At 58.3% G+C, this 20,366-nt stretch overlaps 1 protein-coding gene across 1 annotated transcript in view; it reads right to left on the bottom strand.

The window, feature by feature from the left end:
* atg9a (ATG9 autophagy related 9 homolog A (S. cerevisiae)) overlaps positions 1-20,366 on the bottom strand; it is a 103,859-nt gene that overhangs the window by 32,037 nt on the left and 51,456 nt on the right. The window contains exons 6-7 of the mRNA XM_072468113.1: positions 11,996-12,137; positions 7,247-7,995 (exon numbers count right to left, since the gene is read on the bottom strand). Coding sequence (XP_072324214.1) covers positions 7,247-7,995; positions 11,996-12,137 — 891 coding nt within the window. The remainder of the gene's footprint in view (positions 1-7,246; positions 7,996-11,995; positions 12,138-20,366) is intronic.

Genomic DNA, 20,366 nt, shown 5'->3' with positions numbered 1-20,366 from the left:
CAGTGCGGCACACCCTCAGTACTGACCCTCTGACAGTGCAGCACTCCCTCAGTAATTACCCTCTGACATTGCGGCACTCCCTCAGTCCTGACACACCCACAGTGCAGCGCTCCCTCAGTACTGACCCACTGACAGTGCAGCACTCCCCCAGTACTGACCACCCCCCCCCCCCACAGTGCAGCGCTCCCTCAGTACTGACCCCCTGACAGTGCGGCACTCCCTCAGTACTGACTCTCTGACAGTGCGGCACTCCCTCAGTACTGACCCTCTGACGGTGCGGCACTCCCTCAGTACAGATCCTCTTACGGTGCGGCACTCCCTCAGTACTGACCCTCTGACAGTGCAGCACTCCCTCAGTACTGACCCTCTGACAGTGCGGCACTCCCTCAGTACTGACCCTCGGACAGTGCAGCGCTCCCTCGGTACTGAACCTCTGACAGTGCGGCACTCCCTCAGTACTTACCCTCTGACAGTGCGGCACTCCCTCAGTACTGACCCCCCCACAGTGCAGCGCTCCCTCAGTACAGACCCTCTGACAGTTTAGCACTCCCTCAGTACTGACCCTCCCACAGTGCAGCGCTCCCTCGGTACTGACCCTCTGACGGTGCGGCACTCCCTCAGTACTGACCCTCTGACGGTGCGGCACTCCCTCAGTACTGACCCTCTGACGGTTCGGCACTCCCTCAGGACTGACCCTCTTACACTGAAGCTCTCCCTCAGTACTGACCCCCTGACAGTGCAGCACTCCCTCAGTACTGACCCTCTGACAGTGCGGCACTCCCTCAGTACTGACCCTCTGACAGTGCGGCACTCCCTCAGTACTGACCCTCTGACAGTGCGGTACTCCCTCAGTACTGACCCTCTGACAGCACAGCACACCCTCAGAACTGACCCTCTGACAGTGCGGCACACCCTCAGTACTGACCCTCTGACAGTGCAGCACTCCCTCAGTAATTACCCTCTGACATTGCGGCACTCCCTCAGTCCTGACACACCCACAGTGCAGCGCTCCCTCAGTACTGACCCACTGACAGTGCAGCACTCCCCCAGTACTGACCACCCCCCCCCCCCCACAGTGCAGCGCTCCCTCAGTACTGACCCCCTGACAGTGCGGCACTCCCTCAGTACTGACTCTCTGACAGTGCGGCACTCCCTCAGTACTGACCCTCTGACGGTGCGGCACTCCCTCAGTACAGATCCTCTTACGGTGCGGCACTCCCTCAGTACTGACCCTCTGACAGTGCAGCACTCCCTCAGTACTGACCCTCTGACAGTGCGGCACTCCCTCAGTACTGACCCTCGGACAGTGCAGCGCTCCCTCGGTACTGAACCTCTGACAGTGCAGCACTCCCTCAGTACTGACCCTGACAGTGAAGCACTCCCTCAGTACTGACCCTCCGGCAGTGCAGCGCTCCCTCAGTACCGACCCTCTGACAGTGCAGCACTCCCTCAGTACTGACTCTCTGACAGTGCGGCACACCCTCAGTACTGACCCTCTGACAGTGCAGCACTCCCTCAGTAATTACCCTCTGACATTGCGGCACTCCCTCAGTCCTGACCCACCCACAGTGCAGCGCTCCCTCAGTACTGACCCACTGACAGTGCAGCACTCCCCCAGTACTGACCACCCCCCCCCCCCCACAGTGCAGCGCTCCCTCAGTACTGACCCCCTGACAGTGCGGCACTCCCTCAGTACTGACTCTCTGACAGTGCGGCACTCCCTCAGTACTTACCCTCTCACAGTGCAGCACTCCCCCAGTACCGAACACGCCCCCCCCCCCCCGCCCCGCCCCCCCCCCCCCCCACAGTGCAGCGCTTCCTCAGTACTGACACCCCCACAGTGCAGCGCTCCCTTAGTACTGATCCTCTGACAGTGCGGCATTCCCTCAGTAATGATCCTCCCACAGTGCGGCACTCCCTCAGTACTGACCCTCTTACACTGAAGCTCTCCCTCAGTACTGACCCCCTGACAGTGCAGCACTCCCTCAGTACTGACCCTCTGACAGTGCGGCACTCCCTCAGTCCTGACTCTCTGACAGTGCAGCACTCCCTCAGTACTGACCCTCTGACAGTGCGGCACTCCCTCAGTCCTGACTCTCTGACAGTGCAGCACTCCCTCAGTACTGACTCTCTGACAGTGCAGCATTCCCTCAGTACTGACCCTCTGACAGTGCGGCGCTCCCTCCGTACTGACCCTCTGACAGTGCGGCACTCCCTCAGTCCTGACTCTCTGACAGTGCAGCACTCCCTCAGTACTGACCCTCTGACAGTGCAGCGGTCCCTCAGTACCGACCCTCCCACCGTGCAGCACTCCCTCAGTACTGAAACCCCCCCCCACAGTGCAGCACTCCCTCAGTACTGACCCTCTGACAGTGCAGCACTCCCTCAGTACTGACCCTCTGACAGTGCGGCGCTCCCTCAGTACTGATCCTCTGACAGTGTGGCACTCCCTCAGTACTGCAGTATTGACCCCCTGACAGTACAGCACTCCCTCCCTACTGACCCTCTGATAGTGCAGTCCTCCCTCAGTACTTACCCCCTGACAGTTGGGCACTCCCTCAGTACTGACATCCCCACAGTGCAGCGCTCCCTCAGTACTAATCCTCTCACAGTGCGGCATTCCCTCAGTTATGACCCTCTGACAGTGCGGCACTCCCTCAGTACTGACCACCCCACAGTGCAGCGCTCCCTCAGTACTGACCCTCTGACAGTTTAGCCCTCCCTCAGTACTGACCCTCTGACAGTTTAGCCCTCCCTCAGTACTGACCCTCCCACAGTGCAGCGCTCCCTCGGTAGGGACACTCTGACAGTGCAGCACTCCCCCAGTACTGACCCCCCGCCCCCCCCCCCCCCCCACAGTGCGGCACTCTCTGAAAGTGCGGCACTCCCTCAGTACTGACCCTCTGACGGTGCGGCACTCCCTCAGTCCTGACCCTCTGACGGTGCGGCACTCCCTCAGTCCTGACCCTCTGACGGTGCGGCACTCCCTCAGTACTGACCACCCCACCCACAGTGCAGCGCTCCCTCAGTACTGACCCTCTGACAGTGCGGCACTCCCTCAGTACTTACCCTCTCACAGTGCAGCACTCCCCCAGTACCGAACACGCCCCCCCCCCCCCCCCCCCCCCCCACACAGTGCAGCGCTTCCTCAGTACTGACACCCCCACAGTGCAGCGCTCCCTTAGTACTGATCCTCTGACAGTGCGGCATTCCCTCAGTAATGATCCTCTGACAGTGCGGCACTCCCTCAGTACTGACCCTCTTACACTGAAGCTCTCCCTCAGTACTGACTCCCTGACAGTGCAGCACTCCCTCAGTACTGACCCTCTGACAGTGCGGCACTCCCTCAGTCCTGACTCTCTGACAGTGCAGCACTCCCTCAGTACTGACTATCTGACAGTGTGGCACTCCCTCAGTACTGACCCTCTGACAGTGAAGCATTCCCTCAGTACTGACCCTCTGACAGTGCGGCGCTCCCTCCGTACTGACCCTCTGACAGTGCGGCACTCCCTCAGTACCGACCCTCCCACCGTGCAGCACTCCCTCAGTACTGAACCCCCCCCCCCCCCACAGTGCACCACTCCCTCAGTACTGACCCTCTGACAGTGCAGCACTCCCTCAGTACTGACCCTCTGACAGTGCGGCGCTCCCTCAGTACTGATCCTCTGACAGTGTGGCACTCCCTCAGTACTGCAGTATTGACCCCCTGACAGTGCAGCACTCCCTCCCTACTGACCCTCTGATAGTGCAGTCCTCCCTCAGTACTGACCCCCTGACAGTTGGGCACTCGCTCAGTACTGACATCCCCACAGTGCAGCGCTCCCTCAGTACTAATCCTCTCACAGTGCGGCATTCCCTCAGTTATGACCCTCTGACAGTGCGGCGCTCCCTCAGTACTGACCACCCCACAGTGCAGCGCTCCCTCAGTACTGACCCTCCCACAGTGCAGCGCTCCCTCGGTAGGGACCCTCTGACAGTGCAGCACTCCCCCAGGACTGACCCCCCGCCCCCCCCACAGTGCGGCACTCTCTGAAAGTGCGGCACTCCCTCAGTACTGACCCTCTGACGGTGCGGCACTCCCTCAGTCCTGACCCTCTGACGGTGCGGCACTCCCTCAGTCCAGACCCTCTGACGGTGCGGCACTCCCTCAGTACTGACCACCCCACCCACAGTGCAGCGCTCCCTCAGTACTGACCCTCTGACAGTGCAGCACTCCCTCAGCACTGACCCTCTGACAGTGCGGCACTCCCTCAGCACTGACCTTCTGACAGTGCAGCACTCCCTCAGCACTGACCCTCTGACAGTGCAGCACTCCCTCAGCACTGACCCTCTGACAGTGCGGCACACCCTCAGCACTGACCCTCCCACAGTGCAGCACTCCCCCAGGACTGACCCTCTGACAGTGCAGCACTCCCTCAGTACCGACCCTCTGACAGTGCGGCACTCCCTCAGTACTGACCCTCCCACAGTGCAGCGCTTCCTCAGTACTGACACCCCCACAGTGCAGCGGTCCCTTAGTACTGATCCTCTGACAGTGCAGCATTCCCTCAGTACTTACCCTATGACAGTGCGGCACTCCCTCAGTACTTACCCTCTCACAGTGCAGCACTCCCCCAGTACCGAACACGCCCCCCCCCCCCCCCCCCCCCCCACACAGTGCAGCGCTTCCTCAGTACTGACACCCCCACAGTGCAGCGCTCCCTTCGTACTGATCCTCTGACAGTGCGGCATTCCCTCAGTAATGATCCTCCCACAGTGCGGCACTCCCTCAGTACTGACCCTCTTACACTGAAGCTCTCCCTCAGTACTGACCCCCTGACAGTGCAGCACTCCCTCAGTACTGACCCTCTGACAGTGCGGCACTCCCTCAGTCCTGACTCTCTGACAGTGCAGCACTCCCTCAGTACTGACTATCTGACAGTGTGGCACTCCCTCAGTACTGACCCTCTGACAGTGAAGCATTCCCTCAGTACTGACCCTCTGACAGTGCGGCGCTCCCTCCGTACTGACCCTCTGACAGTGCGGCACTCCCTCAGTACCGACCCTCCCACCATGCAGCACTCCCTCAGTACTGAACCCCCCCCCCCCACAGTGCACCACTCCCTCAGTACTGACCCTCTGACAGTGCAGCACTCCCTCAGTACTGACCCTCTGACAGTGCGGCGCTCCCTCAGTACTGATCCTCTGACAGTGTGGCACTCCCTCAGTACTGCAGTATTGACCCCCTGACAGTGCAGCACTCCCTCCCTACTGACCCTCTGATAGTGCAGTCCTCCCTCAGTACTGACCCCCTGACAGTTGGGCACTCGCTCAGTACTGACATCCCCACAGTGCAGCGCTCCCTCAGTACTAATCCTCTCACAGTGCGGCATTCCCTCAGTTATGACCCTCTGACAGTGCGGCGCTCCCTCAGTACTGACCACCCCACAGTGCAGCGCTCCCTCAGTACTGACCCTCCCACAGTGCAGCGCTCCCTCGGTAGGGACCCTCTGACAGTGCAGCACTCCCCCAGGACTGACCCCCCGCCCCCCCCCACAGTGCGGCACTCTCTGAAAGTGCGGCACTCCCTCAGTACTGACCCTCTGACGGTGCGGCACTCCCTCAGTCCTGACCCTCTGACGGTGCGGCACTCCCTCAGTCCTGACCATCTGACGGTGCGGCACTCCCTCAGTACTGACCACCCCACCCACAGTGCAGCGCTCCCTCAGTACTGACCCTCTGACAGTGCGGCACTCCCTCAGCACTGACCCTCTGACAGTGCAGCACTCCCTCAGCACTGACCCTCTGACAGTGCAGCACTCCCTCAGCACTGAACCTCTGACAGTGCGGCACACCCTCAGCACTGACCCTCCCACAGTGCAGCACTCCCCCAGGACTGACCCTCTGACAGTACGGCGCTCCCTCAGTACTGACCCTCTGACAGTGCAGCACTCCCTCAGTACTGACCCTCTGACAGTGCGGCGCTCCCTCAGTACTGACCCTCTGACAGTACGGCGCTCCCTCAGTACTGACCCTCTGACAGTGCGGCACTCCCTCAGTACTGACCCTCTGACAGTGCGGCACTCCCTCAGTACTTACCCTCTGACAGTGCGGCACTCCCTCAGTACTGACCCCCCCACAGTGCAGCGCTCCCTCAGTACAGACCCTCTGACAGTTTAGCACTCCCTCAGTACTGACCCTCCCACAGTGCAGCGCTCCCTCGGTACTGACCCTCTGACGGTGCGGCACTCCCTCAGTACTGACCCTCTGACGGTGCGGCACTCCCTCAGTACTGACCCTCTGACGGTTCGGCACTCCCTCAGGACTGACCCTCTTACACTGAAGCTCTCCCTCAGTACTGACCCCCTGACAGTGCAGCACTCCCTCAGTACTGACCCTCTGACAGTGCGGCACTCCCTCAGTACTGACCCTCTGACAGTGCAGCACTCCCTCAGTACTGACCCTCTGACAGTGCAGCACTCCCTCAGCACTGACCCTCTGACAGCACAGCACACCCTCAGAACTGACCCTCTGACAGTGCAGCACTCCCTCAGTACTGACCCTCTGACAGTGCAGCACTCCCTCAGTACTGACCCTCTGACAGTGCGGCACTCCCTCAGTACTGACCCTCTGACAGCACAGCACACCCTCAGAACTGACTCTCTGACAGCACAGCACTCCCTCAGTCCTGACTCTCAGACAGTGCAGCGCTCCCTCAGTACCGACCCTCTGACAGTGCGTAAATCCCTCAGTACATACCCTCCCACAGTGCAGCACTCCCTCAGTACTGACCCGCCCCCCCCCCCTCCCTCAGTGCGGTTCCAATAGATGAGCCGAGACATTACACCGAGAATCATGGAATCCCAACAGTGCAGAAGGAGGCCATTCGCTCCATCGAGTCTGCACCGACATTTTGAATGAGCACTCTATTCATCTTCTGTCTCTGTACACTCACCTGCCGTATCCCTGTACATCTTTGGACACTAAGGGCAATTTTATCATGGCCAATCCGCCTAACCTGTACATCTTTGGACTGTGGGAGGAAACCGGAGCACCCGGAGGAAACCCACGCAGACACAGGGTGAACGTATCGACTGCCACAGTCATCCGAGGCCGGAATCAAACCCGGGACCCTGGCGTGATGAGGCAGCAGTGCCAATCACTGTGTCACCCTGCCGACCCACTCCTTTAGATTCTCACTCACTTTTCTCCACCTTCCCCCTGCCCCCCCGCGGAGTTAGCCGCACTCTTTGCCGGAGACTCTCACCTGCACACAGTAACACAGAGGCCGAGGAGAGTTATGGTGGTCAGCACATGCTCCACAGCGAGAACATCCTCATCGTACACAGTTAGAGCAATCAGAACGGCCAGGATTGAACCTGCAAAGAAGGCCAGGTTTTTGGCCAGGACTGTGAGCAATGGCGACAGGAAGCAGTTCATGTATTTCGAGGCGGCCTTGTAACCCTTGCTGAGCCGAGACTGTAGCTCATGGTCCAGCTCATTGAAATGTCGCAGGTAACATCGGCCGTACAGTGACCAGCACCGAGCCCCGAGGCTGCCTGGCTCTCGCTTGATGACCTCAGTGTAGCTGAAGAAAGCGTAGAGGATCTGCCAGATCAGGATAACCGGGCACAGGAGCAAGTTGGTGATGCCAATCCACAGGATACGTGTGCTCAGCTTCTCAGCCAGTTCTAAGCGGTTCCCTGCCCGCTTGTATTCAGGCTTCAAACTCCACTCGTTCTGAAATAGAGACCCGGGTCCCCACAGGAATATCAGCTCAAAGTTATACTTCAAGCCCCTGGTGTAAAAGACCACCTCTCCAAGGAAGGGTAGGTGAAAGCGGATTGGGAGAAGGGATTTGTTAATCATGGCCACGGTGTAGTTTTTGAATCGCAGGATTCGGTGATAGATATCCAGTTCACTCAGCTCCCTCTTGTGGATGCAGATTTGATGTTCTTTCTGAATCTGGATGATGCGAGCCTGAACCTCCTGCCAGCTGAAATAGGGGAGATGGGCCTGAAACACACAATACAGCATCAGCGCATGGCCCACACCGAGCCCCCCCCCCACACCTGGACCCCTCCCCCACACCGAGCCCCCCACCCACAACGAGCCCCCTCCCCCACACCGGGCCCCCTCCCCCACACCGGGCCACCCCCCACACCGGGACCCTCCCACACCGAGCCCCCCACCCACACCGGGACCCCTCCCCACACCGGGACTCCCACCAACACCGAGCCCCCCACCCACACCGGGACCACTCCCCCACACCGGGACCACTCCCCCACACCGGGACCACCCCCCCACACCGAGCCCCCCACCCACACCGGGGCCCCTCCCCCACACCGAGCTCCTCACCCACACCGGGGCCCCTCCCCCACACCGAGCTCCTCACCCACACCGGGGCCCCTCCCCCACACCGAGCCCCCCAGCCACACCGGAGCCCCCCACCCACACCGGAGCCCCCCACCCACACCGGGGCCCCCCACCCACACCGGGGCCCCCCACCCACACCGGGGCCCCCCACCCACACCGGGGCCCCCCCCCCACCGGGACCCCCCCCCCACACCGAGCCCCCCACCCACACCGGGACCGCTCCCCCACACCGAGCCCCCCACCCACACCGGGACCGCTCCCCCCACACCGAGCCCCCCACCCACACCGGGACCGCTCCCCCCACACCGAGCCCCCCACCCACACCGGGATCCCTCCCCCACACCGGGACCCCCACCCACACCGGGACAACTCCCCCCACACCGAGCCCCCCACCCACACCGGGACCGCTCCCCCCACACCGAGCCCCCCACCCACACCGGGACCGCTCCCCCACACCGGGACCCCCACCCACACCGGGACCGCACCCCCCACACCGGGACCGCTCCCCCCACACCGAGCCCCCCACCCACACCGAGCCCCCCACCCACACCGGGACCCCTCCCCCACACCGGGACCCCCACCCACACCGGGACCCCCACCCACACCGGGACCCCTGCCCCACACCGGGACCCCCACCCACACCGGAACCCCCCCCCAACACCGAGCCCCCCACCCACACCGGGACCGCTCCCCCCACACCGAGCCCCCCACCCACACCGGGACCGCTCCCCCCACACGGGACCCCCACCCACACCAGGACCCCTACCCCCACCCCCACACCTGGACCTTCCCCCACACCGAGCCCCCCCCACCCCCACACCGAGCCCCCCACCCACTACGGGACCCCTCCCCCACACCGGGACCACCCCCCCCCCACACCGGGACCGCACCCCCCACACCAAGCACCCACCCTCACCGGGACCCCTCCCCCCACACCGAGCCCCCCCACCCTCACCGGGACCGTTCCCCCCACACCGAGCCCCCCTCCCACACCGGGAGCCCCCCTCCCACACCGGGAGCCCCCCTCCCACACCGGGAGCCCCCCTCCCACACCGGGAGCCCCCCTCCCACACCGGGACCGCTCCCCCCACACCGAGCCCCCCACCCACACCGGGACCACTCCCCCCACACCGAGCCCCCCACCCACACCGGGACCCCTCCCCCACACCGGGACCCCCACCCACACCGGGACCGCTCCCCCCACACCGAGCCCCCCACCCACACCGGGACCGCTCCCCCCACACCGAGCCCCCCACCCACACCGGGACCGCTCCCCCCACACCGAGCCCCCCACCCACACCGGGACCGCTCCCCCCACACCGAGCCCCCCACCCACACCGGGACGCACCCCACACCGAGCCCCCCACCCACACCGGGACCACTCCCCCACACCGGGACCCCCACCCACACCGGGACCGCTCCCCCCACACCGGGACCGCTCCCCCCACACCGGGACCGCTCCCCCCACACCGGGACCGCTCCCCCCACACCGAGCCCCCCACCCACACCGAGCCCCCCACCCACACCGGGACCCCTCCCCCACACCGGGACCACTCCCCCACACCGGGACCCCCACCCACACCGGGACCCCTGCCCCACACCGGGACCCCCACCCACACCGGAACCCCCCCCCCACACCGAGCCCCCCACCCACACCGGGACCGCTCCCCCCACACCGAGCCCCCCACCCACACCGGGACCGCTCCCCCCACACGGGACCCCCACCCACACCAGGACCCCTACCCCCACCCCCACACCTGGACCTTCCCCCACACCGAGCCCCCCCCACCCCCACACCGAGCCCCCCACCCACTACGGGACCCCTCCCCCACACCGGGACCACCCCCCCCCACACCGGGACCGCACCCCCCACACCGAGCACCCACCCTCACCGGGACCCCTCCCCCCACACCGAGCCCCCCCACCCTCACCGGGACCGCTCCCCCCACACCGAGCCCCCCTCCCACACCGGGAGCCCCCCTCCCACACCGGGAGCCCCCCTCCCACACCGGGAGCCCCCCTCCCACACCGGGAGCCCCCCTCCCACACCGGGAGCCCTCCCCCACACCTGGACCTTCCCCCACCCCCACACCGAGCCCCCCCCCCCCCACCCCCACACCGAGCCCCCCCCCCCACCCCCACACCGAGCCCCCCCCCCACCCCCACACCGAGCCCCTCCCCCCCCCACACCGAGCCCCCCCCCACACCCACCCCCACACGGGACCCCCCCACACCGGGACCCCACCCCCCACACCGGGACCCCTCCCCCATACCGGGACCCCTCCCCCATACCGGGACCCCTCCCCCATACCGGGGCCCCTCCCCATACCGGGACCCCTCCCCCCACACCGAGCCCCCCCCGACACCGAGCACCCCCGACACCGAGACCCCCCCCCACTGACACTGACCCCCCCACACCGAGCCCCCAGCTCACATCCCCACCCCACTGACCCCCTCCCCCCCCAACACCGCTCCCCCCACTGACCCCCAACACCGAGCCCCCAACCCACACTGGGGCCACCCCAACACCAACCCCCCCCCAACACTGAACCCCCAACACCCGCACCCTCCCACCCCCCCCACTGACCCCTCCCGAACACCAAGCCTGCCCGCCGCACTGATCCTCCCCCCCCCCCAAACAACCCCCCCTCCCACTGACCCCTAACACCCAGCCCGTTCCCCACTGACCCTTCCAGCACCCAGCCCGTTCCTCACTGACCCCAAATACCCAGCCCGTTCCCCATTGACCCCCCCAAACACCCAGCCCATCCCCCACTGACCCCCCCAACCCCCACTGACCCCCCCAACACCCAGCCCATCCCCCACTGACCCCCCAACCCCCAGCCCATTCCCCACTTACACCCAACACCCAGCCCATCCCCCACTGACCCCCCAAACCCATTCCCCACTGACCCCCCCCAACACCCAGCCCATCCCCCACTGACCCCCCCCAACACCCAGCCCATCCCCCACTGACCCCCCAACCCCCAGCCCATTCCCCACTGACCCCCCCCAAACACCCAGCCCATCCCCCAGCCCATTCCCCACTGACCCCCAACACCCAGCCCATTCCCCACTGACCCCCAACACCCAGCCCATTCCCCACTGACCCCAACCCCCAGCCCATTCCCCACTGACCCTCCCAACACCCAGCCCGTTCCCCACTGACCCCCCCCAACCCCCAGCCCGTTCCCCACTGACCCCCAACACCCGGCCCATTCCTCACTGACCCCCCCAACCCCCAGCCCATTCCTCACTGACCCCCCCAACCCCCAGCCCATTCCCCATTGACCCCCCCACCCCCAGCCCGTTCCTCACTGACCCCCAACACCCATCCCATCCCCCACTGATCCCCCAACCCCAAGCCCGTTCCCCACTGACCCCCCAACCTGTTCCCCATTGCCCCCCCAACCCCCAGCCCGTTCCCCACTGACCCCCAGCCCGTTCCCCACTGACGCCAACCCCCAGCCCGTTCCCCACTGACCCCCCAACCCCCAGCCCGTTCTAAACTGACCCCCCCCCAACCCCCAGCCCGTTACCTACTGACCACACCCCCCCACCCAACTCAGCTGTCCTCACCTTCTTCCGCAAGAAGGAGGGACAGGGAGCTGGAACCAGAGCGAAAGCAAGGCTAACATACCATGGGTATCTTCAGAGCATTCCTGTAAAATGCTCGAATCTCCCAGTAACAGCAGATGTTGTAGATGAATTTCACCAGCCGATGAACCCAGAAGACTCCAGCAATCAGCAGGATGAAGATAATGAGCACATTCTGCCGGATCCTGGAAAACAGGACCCCTGACCGTGAAAACCAGCCCCATCATCTACACAACTCACACTGACAGAGAGTGTTTGAGGTGAAATCCATTTAGCGGAAAGTGCATTAACACACAGGGGAAAAGAATACAAACATATAACATAAGAGTAATTGGTCATTAAGCCCCGCGAGCCTGCCCCGCTATTCAACAAGATCATGTCAGATCTGTTTGTATTTCTAATTCCACATTCCCATCGTCCCCCGATAACCTTTCATTCTCTTGCCCAACAAGAATCGATCTGCCTCCACCTTAAAAATATTCACTGACCCCCGGCCTCCGCCGCCCCCTGAGGCAGAGATTTCAGGAATAAAAGAATGACTAGGGTAAGAGTAGGGCCAGTCAAGGACAGTAGTGGGAAGTTGTGCTTGGAGTCCGAGGAGATAGGAGAGGTGCTAAATGAATATTTTTCGTCAGTATTCACACAGGAAAAAGACAATGTTGTCGAGGAGAATACTGAGATTCAGGCTACTAGACTAGAAGGGCTTGAGGTTCATAAGGAGGAGGTGTTAACAATTCTGGAAAGGGTGAAAATAGATAAGTCACCTGGGCCGGATGGGATTTATCCTAGGATTCTCTGGGAAGCTCGGGAGGAGATTGCTGAGCCTTTGGCTTTGATCTTTAAGTGATCTTTGTCTACAGGAATAGTGCCAGAAGACTAGAGGATAGCAAATGTTGTCCCCTTGTTCAAGAAGGGGAGTAGAGACAACCCCGGTAACTATAGACCAGTGAGCCTTACTTCTGTTGTCGGCAAAATCTTGGAAAGGTTTATAAGAGATAGGATGTATAATCATCTGGAAAGGAACAAGTTGATTAGAGATAGTCAACATGGTTTTGTGAAGGGTAGGTCGTGCCTCACAAACCTTATTGAGTTCTTTGAGAAGGTGACCAAACAGATGGATGAGGGTAAAGCAATTGATGTGGTGTATATGGATTTCAGTAAAGCATTTGATAAGGTTCCCCACGGTAGGCTACTGCAGAAAATACGGTGGCATGGGATTCAGGGTGATTTAGCAGTTTGGATCAAAAATTGGCTAGCTGGAAGAAGACAAAGGGTGGTGGTTGATGGGAAATGTTCAGACTGGAGTCCAGTTACTAGTGGTGTACCACAAGGATCTGTTTTGGGGCCACTGCTGTTTGTCATTTTTATAAATGACCTGGAGGAGGGCGTATGGAGGATGGGTGAGTAAATTTGCAGATGAGTGGAGTTGAGGACAGTGCGGAAGGATGTTACAAGTTACAGAGGGACATAGATAAGCTGCAGCGCTGGGCTGAGAGGGGGCAAATGGAGTTTACTGCAGAAAAGTGAGGGGTGATTCATTTTGGAAGGAATAACAGGAAGACAGAGTACTGGGCTAATGGTAAGATTCTTGGCAGTGTGGATGAGCAGAGAGATCTCGGTGTCCATGTACATAGATCCTTGAAAGTTGCCACCCAGGTTGAGAGGGTTGTTAAGAAGGCGTACGGTGTGTTAGCTTTTATTGGTAGAGGGATTGAGTTTCGGAGCCATGAGGTTATGTTGCAGCTGTACAAAACTCTGGTGCGGCCGCATTTGGAGTATTGCGTGCAATTCTGGTTGCCGCATTGTAGGAAGGATGTGGAAGCATTGGAAAGGGTGCAGAGGAGATTTACCAGAATGTTGCCTGGTATGGAGGGAAGATCTTATGAGAGAAGACTGAGGGACTTGAGGCTGTTTTCGTTAGAGAGAAGAAGGTTAAGAGGTGACTTAATTGAGGCATACAAGATGATCAGAGGATTGGATAGGGTGGACAGTGAGAGCCTTTTTCCTCGGATGGTGATGTCTAGCACGAGGGGACATAGCTTTAAATTGAGGGGAGATAGATATAGGACAGATGTCAGAGGTAGGTTCTTTACTCAGAGAGTAGTAAGGGCATGGAATGCCCTGTCTGCAACAGTAGTGGACTCGCCAACACTAAGGGCATTCAAATGGTCATTGGATAGACATATGGATGATAAGGGAGTAGTGTAGATGGGCTTTAGAGTGGTTTCACAGGTCAGCGCAACATCGAGGGCTGAAGGGCCTGTACTGCGCTGTAATGTTCTATGTTCTATTCCAAAGTCGCAGAAACCTCAGAAAACATTTCTCCTCCTCTCTGTCTAAAAGGCCGCCCCCTCATTTACAAACAGTTCCCCCTGGTCTGGGCTCACCCACAAGAGGAAACATCCTTTCCACGTCCACCTTGTCAATTTCAATTTCTCTCGTGATAAAGGATAGCTTTCCATTCGTCTTAATTACTTGTTGCATCCATATACTAACTTTTTGTCACTCCTGCACTGGAACACTCAGATCCCTCGGCACCTCAGAATTCTGCAGCCGTTCTCGGTTTAAATAATGCTCTGCTTTTTTATTCTTCCTGCCAAAGTGAACAACTTCACATTATTCCACATTTGTCCCTACTCACTCAGCCTATCAGTATATAATTCCTTACGTCTTTTTCGCAAACTACTTTCCAACCTATCTTTGTGTCGTCTGCAAATTTAGCTACGGTGTCTTTGCTCCCCTCGTCTAAATCATTGATGCAAACTGTATAACGTTGAGTCCCCAGTACAGACCTCTGCAAGCCTCCACTCATCACATCCTGCCAATCAGAAAAATATCCATTTATACACACTCACTGTTTTCTGTCAGCCAGTCAATATTCTGTCCATGTTAACGTGTTACCCTCCTCCAATATCTGTTGAAGATCTTGCTATTTGTTTTTAGATTTCTAGCTAGCTTCCTCTCATATTTCTTTCTCCTGATTAATCTTTCTCTGATAGTCTTTATATTTTCAATCATCTGAACTCCCACTCATTTTGTGCATAGAAGGGTATCGGGATTAAGTTAGAGTCAGGGTGCGGATGAGGATTGACTAATGGGCCTAGTTTTAGAAGCACCAGTGAGGACCAAAGAGACAAGATGGGGAATCAGGAAAAGGAAGTGAGAGTAGGCTGGAGTGTTGACAGTGTACAAAGAATTGGTCGCCTCCTAAAGAGCAAGAAAGAGATAAGGGCAGGGTTAAATTGTATAAACATAGAAGACAGCAGGTGGAGGTCATTCGGCCCTTCGGGCCTGCTCCGCCATTCATCACCATCATGGCTGATCATCCAACTCAACAGCCTAATCCTGCTTTCTCCCCATAGCCTTTGAACCCATTCCTCAGGGCCTGATATCCAAGGGTACTGAAGGAGGTGGCCCTGGAAATAGTGGATGCATTGGTGGTCATCTTCCAGGATTCTACAGACTCTGGAACCGTCCCTGCAGATTGGAGGGTAGCTAATGTAACTCCACTATTTAGAAAGGGAGGTGGAGAGAAAGCAGGGAATTACAGCGAGTCTGGCGTCAATAGTGGGGACAATTCTAGAATCCATTATCAAAGTTTTTATGATGTGGAGATGCCGGCGTTGGACTGGGGTGAGCACAGTACGAAGTCTTACAACACCAGGTTAAAGTCCAACAGGTTTGTTTCGATGTCACTAGCTTTCGGAGCGCTGCTCCTTCCTCAGGTGAATGAAGAGGTATGTTCCAGAAACACATATATAGACAAATTCAAAGATGCCAAACAATGCTTGGAATGCGACCATTAGCAGGTGATTGAATCTTTACAGATCCAGAGATGGGGAACCCCAGGTTAAAGAGGTGTGAATTACATCAAGCCAGGACAGTTGGTAGGATTTCGCAGGCCAGATGGTGGGGGATGAATGTAATGTGACATGAATCCCAGGTCCCGGTTGAGGCCGCACTCATGTGTGCGGAACGTGGCTATAAGTTTCTGCTCGGCGATTCTGCGTTGTCGCGCGTCCTGAAGGCCGCCTTGGAGAACGCTTACCCGGAGATCAGAGGCTGAATGCCCTTGACTGCTGAAGTGTTCTCCGACTGGAAGGGAACATTCCTGCCTGGTGATTGTTGCGCGATGTCCGTTCATTCTTGTCGCAGCGTCTGCATGGTCTCGCCAATGTACCATGCTTCGGGGCATCCTTTCCTGCAGCGTATGTGGTAGACAACGTTGGCCGAGTCGCACGAGTATGTACCGCGTACCTGGTGGGTGGTGTTCTCACGTGTAATAGTGGTATCCATGTCAATGATCTGGCACATCTTGCAGAGATTGCCATGGCAGGGTTGTGTGGTGTCGTGGTCACTGTTCTGAAGACTGGGTAGTTTGCTGCAAACAATGGTTCGTTTGAGGTTGCGCGGTTGTTTGAAGGCAAGTAGTGGGGGTGTGGGGATGACCTTGGCAAGATGTTCATCGTCATCAATGACGTGTTGAAGGCTGTGAAGAAGATGACGTAGTTTCTCCGCTCCGGGGAAGTACTGGACGACGAAGGGTATTCTGTCGGTTGTGTCCTATGTTTGTCTTCTGAGGAGGTCGGTGCGGTTTTTCGCTGTGGCGCGTTGGAACTGTCGATCAAAGTTTTTATGGTAGAATACTTAGAAAACAGTGGCAGGATCAGTCAGAGTCAGCATGGATTTATGAAGGGGAAAATCATGCGAGAGAAATCTACTGGAATTCTTCGAGGATGGAACGAGTAGAGTTGATGAGGGGGAGCCAGTGGATGTGGACTTTCAGAAGGCTTTTTAAAAATATAAATATTTTATTAAAGTTTTTCGATCAACCAAGAATTTTCCATTTTTACAACTTTGGAACAGTATATACATTGATCGTTTTTAAAATAATATATTAACTAACGGCAAGTGCCAACACAAATAAAAAACAAAAATAGTAACATTAAGATAAATATGAACAGCAAATATGTAACAACACACAAAAGAAACCCAAAGACCCGAATGCACCCTCCGCCCACCCCCCCCCCCCCTCCCCCCTGGGTTGCTGCTGTTGTCTTTCCTATTTTCCCTTATCGCTCTGCGAGATAGTCAAGGAACGGTTGCCACCGCCTGGTGAACCCCTGAGCCGAACCTCTTAGTGCGTACTTTATCCGCTCCAATTTTATAAACCCTGCCATGTCGTTTATCCAGGCCTCCACGCCCGGGGGTTTAGCTTCTTTCCACATAAGTAGAATCCTTCGCCGGGCTACTAGGGACGCAAAGGCCAAAACATCGGCCTCTCTCGCCTCCTGCACTCCCGGCTCATCTGCAACCCCGAATATAGCCAACCCCCAGTTTGGTTCGACCCGGACCCCCACCACCTTTGAAATCACTTTTGCCACACCCACCCAGAACCCGTGCAATACCGGGCATGACCAAAACATGTGGGTGTGGTTCGCAGGGCTTCCCGCGCACCTCCCGCACCTATCCTCCACTCCAAAAAATCTACTCAGCCTTGCTCCCGTCATATGCGCCCTGTGTAGTACCTTGAATTGGATCAGGTTGAGCCTGGCACACGAGGACGAAGAGTTTACCCTACTTAGGGCATCTGCCCACAGCCCTTCCTCAATCTCTTCCCCCAGCTCCTCCTCCCATTTTCCTTTCAGTTCCTCTATCATCGTCTCCCCCTCGTCTCTCATTTCCCTGTATATATCGGACACCTTACCGTCACCCACCCATGCCCCCGAGATCACTCTGTCCTGGATCCCTTGCGCCGGGAGCTGCGGAAATTCCCTCATCTGTTGCCTCACAAATGCCCTCACGCGTATAACGAAATGCATTCCCCGGTGGCAACCCGTATTTTTCTGTCAGTGCTCCCAGACTCGCGAACGTCCCGTCCAAGAACAAGTCCTTCAGTTGCGCAATTCCTGCTCGCTGCCAAGATTGAAATCCCCCGTCTATCCTTCCCGGGACGAACCTGTGGTTGTTCCTTATCGGGGACCACACTGAGGCCCCCGTCACTCCCCTATGTCGTCTCCACTGCCCCCAAATCTTCAGAGTCGCCACCACCATTGGGTTTGTGGTGTACCTTTTCGGGGAGAACGGCAGCGGCGCCGTCGCCAGTGCTTTTAAACTTGTTCCCCTACAGGACGCCATCTCCAGCCTTTTCCACGCCGCTCCTTCTTCTTCCCTCATCCACTTACATATCATAGACACGTTAGCGGCCCAGTAATAATCACTCAGACTCGGCAGTGCCAATCCCCCTCTATCTGTACTGCGCTGCAGGAACCCCCTCTTTACCCTTGGGGTCTTTCCGGCCCACACAAAACTCATGATGCTCCTGTCCACCTTCTTAAAAAAGGTCTTTGTAATCAGTATGGGGAGGCACTTAAACACAAAAAGAAACCTCGGGAGGACCACCATTTTAACCGCCTGCACCCTGCCCACCAATGACAGCGGTACCATGTCCCACCTCTTAAAGTCCTCCTCCATCTGCACTACCAGTCGTGTCAAGTTAAGCTTATGCAAGGTTCCCCAGTCCCTAGCCACCTGGATCCCTAAATACCGGAAATCTCTTGTTACCCTCCTCAGCGGCAGCTCGTCTATTCCCCTGCCCTGTTCCCCGGGGTGCATCACAAACAGTTCACTCTTCCCCATATTCAGTTTGTATCCCGAAAACTCTCCAAACTCCCTGAGTGTCTGCATTATCTCAGGCATCCCCTCCACTCGGTCCGCGACATATAACAGCAGATCATCCGCGTATAATGACACGCGATGTTCTTCTCCTCCTCTAAGTACCCCTCTCCACTTCCTAGAGCCCCTCAGCACTATGGCCAATGGCTCAATTGCCAACGCAAACAGTAACGGGGACAGGGGGCACTCCTGTCTTGTGCCCCTATATAGTCGGATGTAGTCAGATCGTTGCCTGTTCGTAATCACACTTGCCACCGGGGCCCCGTATAGGAGCCGAACCCATCTAATGAACCCCTCTCCAAATCCAAATCTCTTCAGTACCTCCCACAAGTAGTCCCACTCCACTCTATCAAATGCCTTCTCTGCATCCATAGCCACCACTATCTCAGCCTCCCCCTCCGGTGGGGGCACCATCATCACCCCCAACAACCTCCGTATATTGGTATTCAATTGCCTCCCTTTAACAAATCCTGTTTGGTCACCATGCACCACCCCAGGGACACAGTCCTCTATCCTTGTCGCCATCACTTTGGCCAATAACTTGGCATCTACGTTCAGGAGGGAGATGGGCCTGTATGACCCGCACTGCAGCAGGTCTTTGTCTCTTTTCAGGATCAGCGATATCGTCGCCTCCGACATCGTCGGGGGTAGTGTCCCCCTTTCCTTAGCCTCATTGAAGGTTCTCGTCAGGAGTGGGGCCAGCAGGTCCACATATTTCCTATAGAATTCCACCGGGAACCCATCTGGTCCCGGGGCCTTCCCTGCCTGCATGTTCCCGATTCCTTTTACCACCTCCTCTACCTCAATCTGCGCTCCCAGTCCTGTCCTCTCCTGCTCCTCAACCTTCAGGAACTCCAACTGGTCTAGGAAATGAATCATTCCCTCTTTCCCTTCCGGGGGTTGGGCCTTATACAGCCTCTCGTAGAATACCTTAAATACCCCGTTCACCCTCTCCGCTCTCTGTTCCATCCTTCCCTCCTCGTCTCCAACCCCTCCGATCTCTCTCGCCGCCCCCCTCTTCCTAAGTTGTTGGACCAGCAGTCGGCTCGCCTTCTCTCCGTATTCATACTGTACTCCCTGTGCCTTCCTCCACTGCGTCTCCGCCTTACCCGTGGTCAACAAGTCAAAGTCCGTGTGTAGTCTCCGTCTTTCCCTGTATAGCCCTGCGTCCGGAGCCTCTGCATATTGCCTATCCACCCTCAAAATCTCCCTCAACAATCTCTCCCTTTCTTTACCCTCTTGTTTCCCCTTATGGGCCCTTATGGAGATCAGCTCCCCTCTCACCACCGCTTTCAGCGCCTCCCAGACTACTCCCACCTGGACCTCTCCGTCATCATTGACCTCTCGGTATCTTTCAATACATCCCCTCACCCTTCCACATACCCCCTCGTCCGCCAACAGTCCCATGTCTAATCTCCAAAGTGGGCGTTGCTCCTTTTCCTCACCTAGTTCCAGATCTACCCAATGTGGGGCATGATCTGAAATGGCTATAGCCGAGTACTCCGCTCCTGCCACCTTTGGGATCAGCGCCCTTCCCAGGACAAAGAAATCTATCCGGGAGTACACTCTGTGGACATGGGAGAAGAAGGAAAACTCTTTACTCCTCGGTCTAGTAAATCTCCAGGGATCCACTCCTCCCATCTGCTCCATAAAGCCCTTAAGCACCTTGGCCGCTGCCGGCCTCCTCCCGGTCCTAGGTCTGGACCGGTCCAGCCCTGGGTCCAGCACCGTGTTGAAAT

Source organism: Scyliorhinus torazame, chromosome 2, assembly GCF_047496885.1.
Source record: "Scyliorhinus torazame isolate Kashiwa2021f chromosome 2, sScyTor2.1, whole genome shotgun sequence".
Taxonomy (NCBI): domain Eukaryota; kingdom Metazoa; phylum Chordata; class Chondrichthyes; order Carcharhiniformes; family Scyliorhinidae; genus Scyliorhinus; species Scyliorhinus torazame.
Note: the sequence above shows the minus strand (reverse complement) of the source record. Positions and strands in the feature narration are given on the sequence as shown.